The sequence below is a fragment of the Eschrichtius robustus genome, chromosome 13 (genome assembly GCF_028021215.1).
Source record: "Eschrichtius robustus isolate mEscRob2 chromosome 13, mEscRob2.pri, whole genome shotgun sequence".
Lineage (NCBI taxonomy): Eukaryota > Metazoa > Chordata > Mammalia > Artiodactyla > Eschrichtiidae > Eschrichtius > Eschrichtius robustus.
This window is the reverse complement of record NC_090836.1, coordinates 60,274,385-60,283,663: the sequence shown is the minus strand read 5'-3', so window position 1 is coordinate 60,283,663 and position 9,279 is coordinate 60,274,385. Positions and strand designations below refer to the sequence as shown.

Below are 9,279 nucleotides of genomic sequence, written 5' to 3'. Positions count from 1 at the left end.
ACAAAATTATGTATTTCTATAGGTAAATATATATGTATATAAGTGCATAAAGAAAAGGTGATTGAAGAGTATACACTATAGAGCAATAGTTACCATTTGGGAGGGTGTACACCAGGGGCACCTCTATAATAATCTGTATTTTTAATTTTTTCCTAGAATATAGTCTTACTTAGGTAATTAAACACAAACTGAGGAAATTTATACTTCTAGGAAGTACTACATATGATGGTTTCCTTAAAAGAGCTTGCTACCACTGAAGATACAGTTTAGCAAATACCACTGTTCTGCTTTTCAACATCATCATACTTTATCCCTGCTGTCCCTCACCTTTGTCTCATTGCTCTACATAAGTTCAAATTTAAGGAAATCATATTAGCTTTTTCTTGAGTATTTGGTAATAAAGAAATGATTCAGTTGCCAGGAAGTATCAAAATCAAAGTGAGAACTGATACAGTGGGAATAAAGTTCATTTAAGTAGGCAGGCTCATCCTCTGGCTTTAATGCAATGTACTTGGAAATATGTGCAGTATTCTGGAGAGGACAAGATGCTTTAAGATAAGATTCTTTCTGGGTGGGCCATGTAACATGCCATGTTCATTATCTTCTGCAGAAAGGTTAACACTCAAAAGCACACTCAGCTTCCTTAGAAAAGAGATGATATATAAATCCCAGATAGCCCAAGCAGTGCTAAAGATCTATCAAAGTGATATTTGTTCAGAAGCAAAGTATTTTTGCTTAAAATTGGAAACTCTTAAGAGTATTTCTAAATTTTTTTCATTACATATGATTAATACTAAAATACTTACATTTAGGAAAGTTTGCTCAGAATTGTAATTAATTTGTTTTCTTGAAAAGGGAAAAGTCATCAAAGTCAGACGTATGTGTGGCATGAATTTTAGTCCACAACACCAAATATATTACTGTTTGGTTGATAAAAAACTACAGAACAGCAATTTACTAGAATCAATGCCTATTATGAAATCAAATAAATGTGTTATGTTCAATGAATCCCAGTTTTTAATTATTAAAGTCTAGGTAATGCATTTTATAATTTAGAAAAGAATACTTAAGGATCTACTTAGTCTCTATATCTTTAGAAATTACTGTAAGGCTCTTGCTGGTCATTACTATCTACACCCTTTTCTAGAAGATCTCAACATTTTAAATGGTCACAAATTATGTATTCCCTCTTTGTCACACTGTATCTATATAAAAAAAAAGACTGTGAAAACTATAATGGCAAACAGAAGTCAAAAGATAAATTTCCAAAGTCAAAGGCACAAGTCAAACCCTTCTAGACATAAGTGGTAATTATAAATGCAAGTTACATTATCTGAAAATAATATAAGATCAATTATCTAGACCCCTGGTAGCATTTATAATATAGAAAATTGCAAATTATGTATTAAAAGAAACAGTATAACAATTCATTTTTTTAATGTTCTAAATATTTGGCACAATGCATAACTTGCCTTATTTAGAAACCATCTGATAGAAGTAATGTAGTTTTTAAAATGATTTTAAAAATTGTCAGGTTGTAGAATTTCCTATCTACCTTTCATTCTACTTCTTACTACCCTCCTTCTCTATTTCTCAAATTTTACTTTTGCTTACTGAAAATCTAAAAATGAAATATCATTCTTCTGTTATTTTAATGCCAAATAAAAAGTAATCACTAATAATATATGGCTAATATTTTTTAAAAGATTTCAATTTAGCTGTAACAGCCATAGCTTTAGACTATTTTCAGGAGATAACCCCAGAACAAAAGAAATTCAAACACTCATATTTCATATGATAACGTGATGCTTGTTTCTTTTCAGATTACTGTTTACCCCCAAATTGTTGCAATATACATTTTTAAAAACAATAATCTTCCTCTATAGTCACAATGCAAAACAAGAAGCAGAATACCCATCATCATTACAGAAACAGTGACTGTATACTTTAAATATTCAGATACCTTTTTAATGACTATCTTAAACCAATTTTTAATTATATATACGAAGAGTATACACTTACTAGTTGAAAAATATATTGGTTCTACCTACCTACTACTTTTAATACACAACACGATAACTTGTGTCTTCTTCCTAATAGCACAATTATAAGGACAGGAACACAAAAGATAGGTATTAGAAAGGTGAAGAAAGTATCAGAAAAACTTCCTCAGCCTTGGTTTATCATTTTTTTATCTTTCCTTTGTATACATGCTGCAACTGATTGGTCCTCTTTCATTACCCTTTCACCCTATTCCTATCTAAAGACCTTCTAGGCTTCAGAGCAAGGTCAGGTATACCATATTATCTATTGCTGCTACTGAATTAGTTTAAATTACAGGTTAAAAAAAGAAGAATGAAATGCTTGAGGTTAAGAAAGGTACATAGAAACCAAAGAAGAGTAAAGAAAAAAACAAACAAAAAAACATCGAGAGTGGTTGTACCATACCAATAATTATCTGGCAACTCTGGAGCAGAGGTTTCTATCTGGACTTTATATCATTAATATAGGGTCAAAAATCGAGAGTACAACTCTCCAATTATCAGGCTTTATGATTTTATTTTTTGGAATAAAGCTCAATTTCATGTCTAATTAGTTTTAAAAAAATACTTCACTCCAGTGGAGAAGAGCTTCTTTCCCATCTACATCTACAACAGTAGAAACGGCAAGGCTTTCTTTACTACCACTGAAAGAACCAGGAAGCCAAAAACAATTTTTTCTTTTATCTGTACTCATGATTTCCCCTGCCTCCCTCCACCTCCTGCATAAACAGTAACTTCACAGGAAACCAAGAGACTACACAGACAATTTTAGCTTATCTTCCTGAAGACTCTTTCCACCCCGCCCTCCCTAAACACACAGAGTGGAGAAGCAGTGTGTTGAGTCTGACAAGGACAATAATTAAGGAAGGTAAAATGAGGCCTTATAGAATACTTAATACTAAGTTAAAATTCTAATATCATAACATCAAGGTGTCAATTTATTCAACTTTAACCCATCTGGGAAAGTTACTTCTTTAGTAACTATAACCTCATTATATTCTTTTAATTGCTCATGCTAACAACTTTATTGTATACTATTGCATCTTATAAGAAGTAAATCCAGGGACCATTCCATTTTATCTTAGACATAACATTTACTAGTTTTCCAAGCATGACAGAAATGGAAAAATATATATATTAGAACAAGAACAATTTGTTAATTTCCACAATTTGTGTTCCTCCTATGAGCAGTGCCTGATTCTATTCTATCAGCCCTATGCTTAAAGAAAAAAAAACTTAGTGAGAGACTAATTAACAAAGTATACAAGAATATAATTTTATAATAAATCTTTCCAGTGTTCGCTATAACTTCATTACATGAAATGTTTCCCTTCAAAGAAACTCAGAAGGATAGCTCTTATAAAATGAAACAAAGCTTTCTGTGTTCATCTCTGGCAAGCAGTGACCAGAAACAGCTTGCTCACAATGGATCTAAAAGTGCTGCCTGTGGAGGAGAAACTACCACTAACATGCTGTATGAATGAGTCTTGGTGAGTGGCTACTATCTGGGACTTCTTCCTCTCTTCTCATACCAACGAGTCCATCTCACATAAAGCCTAAGAGAAAACTAAAGCCTTGCAGCAGTGAAACTCAGCATGCTCCACTCAAATACTTCTAAGGTAACCATTCTAAAGCGAAATCAGCAGAAGTCATCTCTTTTATCCAAACAAAAAAAACCAGAAAACAAAAAATAAACAAAAAAAAAAACCGCACAAAAGAACAAAAAAAAAAACCCCCCAAACCAAAAGGCAAATGCTGTTGCTCAATTATTAGATGGGTTTAGAGGCAAAAAATGTGACAACAGCAATAATTCAAGTAAAGTATATGAGAAAATTTAAACACGCCACTTTTCAAGTTAAGACAAAAGTGAAGGGGAGCTATGATCAGAGTCAAAAAGCTTAGACATTATCACCAAATGTTAATTCACTTTACAGTCATCAATGAGACCACTGTATATATTTTTGCACCTTGCGCTTGTAAAAGCAGATAAAATATTTAATATGTAATTTACAATGTATTTTATCAGCTCAGCATACAGAATGAATATAGATTATATCAAAGTGTAGTAGACAGTTAGGGGCCTGTGCAAACCCTGCAAAAATAGTACTTCAGGTATCTGCTAATTTAAAAAAAAAAGAAAACAAAAACAGTTTGCTGTTTAGAAGTGATACAATTCAAACTACCACAAAATACAAAGGACTGCAAAAATGTATACCATTCCAACAACATATATAAGTTATTAAATAAAGATCTGATTTAAAAGAATATAAATGAAGCCTTTAAGTAGGTCTTTTCTACATGCATATTACTCCTTGTTAAAGAAAAAAAATATGTAAAAAGGCCATTGGTAATTGCTTTGTTAACATGTGTAGAAAATGCCAATTCTCTGGTCACGAACCCCACTAAGTTTAGCACTTAAGGTCTCTGCAGTGTTATAAACGTAATTTAAAATACTGTTAACTCTCTAATTCCATGGGTAAAATAATGTGACTTGGAATATGGCAGTCTTCGTGTTGAGGGCAAGGATCCACAGTTTATTTGTTTTTTTATTCCTTAGGGGTGAACAGTTATCCAGAAGAACAGCACCCTCCGCCACCGCTCTGGGCTTGAGGTTCATCATCAATAATTTGTACACCTCGCCTTGCAGCTCCTGGTTGACTGGAGCCATTGCCTTTTGCCCTTTCATCCACTTGTGCTGTTTCTATCATCCCTAAGAGAGGGAGAAAGCAGAAATTATTTAGGACCACAATCGGCGTTTTCTGTTTCTATAATTTCAGTTTACCACCATGATAGCTATTTCTGACTTTCAACCAACAAGGAAACTAGATAAAATTAATAGCAAGTGTACTTGTCCAGTTGTATAACAGCCACAGTGACATCACCGGAGAAAAAAAGTTTTTGATTTAAACAAATGACTGTATACAAGTGTCATCCTTAAGATTTTCCGAGTATACTTAGAAATACATCAAAGAAGGTCAAATTGTTCTAAGTACAAGCAATATTTAGGGTACAAGATTTATTCTTCAATAAGTCATGTAAACTTTTAACCAAATAACATTTGAAAGAACAAAAGAGTTTAAGATGAAAGAGGAAGAACAAAGCTGGAGGACTCACACTATCTGATTTAAAGATACAGTAGAAGCTGCTCGAATGATGACAGTGAGATACTGGTGAAAGGAGAAATCAATGGAACAGAGTCCAGAAATAGACCCTCATACATATGGTCACTTGATTTTTAATATATGTGCCAAGTTCATTCAATGAAAACAGCATAATCTTTTCAAGAGACAGTACTGGAACTGGACATTTACATGTAAAAAATAAAAGTTCAATCTATACCGCCCACCATATGTGAAAATTAACAAAAAATTAATTACAGACTTCAATGTAAAACAAAATTTCTAGAAGAAAACAAAGGAGGAAACCTCTGTAGAAGAAAATCTTTATGACTTTGAGTTAGCAAAGGTGTCTCATGTAAGACAAAAAAACATGACTCATACAGATAACCTGATAAATCAGACCTCGTTAAAATTTAGAACTTCAGCTCTTTGAGAGACAGTTAAGAAAAATGAGAATATAAGACACAGACTAGGAGTAAATAGTTGCAAAATACATATCTGAAAAGATGAGGAAAGAAAAGAGAGTCCTTAAAACAGAATAAGGTTTCTTAAACCTGGGTCCAGAGATTGCTCTTGAACAATGGTTTACAAATTGAGGTATACGGGATAATCCATTGAGGTAAAATTAGAAAACGTTCAATTTATTTTTCCTTAACCTTTCAAAATTTCTATTTTTTTAATGTATATTTTACAATATGGAAAATCATAAGTACTTGTACATGTTCTATAATTTTTAAAATAAACGTATAGAGAATATTCAATTCTTTTATATAAAGATATGATGTATAACATTTATAAGCCACTGATCTAGAACCTCAGTACTCAAAGTATGGTCTGAGGACTAGTGTCATTACCGCTTGGGTGTCTGTTAGTAAAGAGAAGCTCAGGGCTTCCCTGGTGGCGCAGTGGTTGAGAATCTGCCTGCCAATGCAGGGGACACGGGTTCAAGCCCTGGTCTGGGAAGATCCCACATGCCGCAGAGCGACTAGGCCCGTGAGCCACAATTGCTGAGCCTGCGCGTCTGGAGCCTGTGCTCCGCAAGGGGAGAGGCCACGATAGTGAGAGGCCCGCGCACCGTGATGAAGAGTGGCCCCCACTTGCCGCAACTAGAGAAAGCCCTCACACAGAAACGAAGACCCAACACAGCCATAAATAAATAAATAAATGAATAAATTTAAAAAAAAAAAAAAAAAGAGAGAAGCTCAGGCCCACATCAGACCCACATTATCAAATTATGCATTTTAACAAGATCCCCTAGTGACTGATATGTACAGCAGTGGTTCTCAAATTTTAGTATGCATCAGAATCATAACGAGGGATTAAAACACAGATTCTGGGCACCACCTCCAGAGATTCTGATTCAGTAGGTTTGGGGTAAGGCCCAAGAATTTGCACTTCTAACATACTCTCAAGTGATGTTAATGCTGCTGATTACGGGACCACATTTAGAGAATTAATGCTCTAGAAGAATTATGAATGATTTTCAGGCTTACATAAAACTGAAATTTACTTCAAAGTTTGTGTATATGTACATTTTTTTAGAGCAAAAAACCATCATTCTGAGGTCTATAACTACACGGAATATAATTTGACAAAATCATTTCAATCCATTATTCTACAGACTAGGGTTTTCCTAAGTATAGTGTGTTCTATTGGTGATATGAGAAATGACTTTCAGATTGTATATAATAAACATTTTCCTTTCTCTTTTTTTAATATGGAAAAGCTCAAACATATATAAAAGTAGAAAGAAGAGCATAATGAAAATCTGTATGTCCATCACACAATTTCATCCATTCTTGGCGATCATCCCTACCATTATTTTAAATCAAATTCCAGATACGTAATTTTATTCATAAATTATTTTAATATGATTTCTAAAAGATAAAAACATTTTTAAAAATAAGAATTCTTTTTTTAAGCATAACCACTACACAATAACCACGCCTAAAAAAATTTACAATAATTTCTTAATATCATCAATATCCAGTGAGTGTTCGTATAGTCCCAATTGTTTCACAAATGTTCTTTTTCACTAGTTTGTCAAATTAGGATCCAAATAAGGTCCATCCACTGCAACAGGTTGTTACAACTCTTAAATCTGTTTTATTCTGTCCATTCCTCTTCCATTTTTATTTTTAATAGTAATGCATATTTTTTAATATGTATTTAGCAAATACTACACATAAGATTTCATAGCCATTGATTACTACTTGAAATAGGGCTAAAGAAGGTATTTAAGCTTCAAAAAATGAGTTAAAGATATTAAGTAAATAATAATACTGGTCGATGCGACAAATCATCAATATGGTCAAAATGGAAACTGTAAAACATCACCCCAGGGGCTTCCCTGGTGGCGCAGTGGTTAAGACTCCACCTGCCAATGCAGCGGATACGGGTTTGAGCCCTGGTCCCAGAAGATCCCACATGCCGCGGAGCAACTAAGCCTGTGTGCCACAACTACTGAGCCTGGGCTCTAGAGCCCGCGAGCCACAACTGCTGAAGCCCGCGGGCCTAGAGCCCGTGCTCCACAACAAGAGAAGCCACCGCAATGAGAAGCCCGTGCACTGCAATGAAGAGTAGCCCCCACTCGACGCAACTAGAGACAGCCCACGCGCAGCAACGAAGACCCAACGCAGCCCAAAATAAATAAATAAAATAAATTAAAAACAAAAAACAAACAAAAAATCACTCCAGAGATATTACCAATATTTTTTAAAAAGCCATATACCTACTTTTACAAAGGTCAAGAAAGAGTTCCTCAATTCCTTTGTTCTGTTTGGCTGAAGTATGATAATGTTTTGCTCCCACGGATTCTGCATACCTTAAAAAAAAAAGTAACATCAGTAATTGACGTAAAAAAATGTTTTATGTTTTTGTCATGACTGCTATTTGAACTTTTTTTACAATAGCAATTTTAGTGACTTATTACTAATTAACCCAGGTTTAGTGAAATTAAGATTATATACCATTTGATGTCTCTATATATTGAATCAACTTTTAAATAAGAATAAAACAAGACTTTTATTCTAAGTTAATTTGCAACCCAAATACTTTAGTTTTTGTGACTCACTATTGGGCCATGACAGTTTTCTTTTGCATCATTCTTATACTTTTTACTGAAACCAGAAAGAGAAGTGAAAGTGGAATAACTTTAAATGTCACTAAAAGCCAGAAATTGCCAGTATAAACACGCTTCATTGAATCCACTAGCTCAATCTATATTAAGAGGTTTGAGTAATAACTAAATGGTAAAGTACATTGTGCAAAGAGGAAGACTTCTTACAGAGAGTGACTGAAGGAAGGAAGAGGAGAAGGGATAACACTTACGATTCTGCTTCTTGAATGGAAACATGTCTGTCCTTCTCCAAGTCTATTTTATTACCTAATTTGAAAATGTAAATGCCAGTCTTTAATATTGATTCATTTTTATAATGAAATTAAGCCACTTCTAAATATACAATTGCCATTTTAATCATCTGGAAAAATAATACAAATCCCCACCAGACTTCTCAATGTCCTGAAACTGTAAGGTTTCAGGACATTTGGATATGAGGGTTGATCATGACTGTCAAGGTGAATGCCTCAACCTCCCTCAAATGGCTCAATGCACATCCCTCCTGAAGCTGCAGCCTCTGTCAGAGAAAATAACTTTTCCAAAGAGATCAGCACTATTTTTGATTTAGGGTACAAATGGGACTAAGATTCACTAGGGAATTCTAAGGATAAACCTACGAGTCTTAGCCAAGTGTAAATGGTCCCCAATCAATAATTATGGTTCATGAAAATATATTAGGCTAGCCTCTTGGATCCTAAGAATATTTTGGTTTTCTGGATGATATGAACTGGTTAAAGAAAGCATTAAAATATATGGCTTTTGAAGTACTTCACCACTGCAGGGGAAGAAGCTACTGTTTGTTTTAAAAACATGAGACAACTTAGTATATGAACATCATGCAGCTTTTAAATTACTGAAAATAAGTTTAGCTCTCCTTAAACAATGGAACCAAACTGAGATTATGCCATAAAGCCACCAGAACAAAAGTGCAGAAACTGCAAAATGCAGATTCCTTATTATATACAGGGTAGAGATTAAGGTAAGTAGGCTGGACAGAGTG

General features: G+C 34.0%; 1 protein-coding gene across 1 annotated transcript in view; it reads right to left on the bottom strand.

The window, feature by feature from the left end:
- Nucleotides 1–1,476: 1,476 nt before the first annotated feature.
- RAB21 (RAB21, member RAS oncogene family) overlaps nt 1,477–9,279 on the bottom strand; it is a 30,897-nt gene continuing 23,094 nt past the window's right edge. The window contains exons 5-7 of the mRNA XM_068559688.1: nt 8,492–8,546; nt 7,897–7,985; nt 1,477–4,752 (exon numbers count right to left, since the gene is read on the bottom strand). Of these exons, the coding sequence (XP_068415789.1) occupies nt 4,610–4,752; nt 7,897–7,985; nt 8,492–8,546 (287 nt within the window). The 3' untranslated portion in view covers nt 1,477–4,609. The remainder of the gene's footprint in view (nt 4,753–7,896; nt 7,986–8,491; nt 8,547–9,279) is intronic.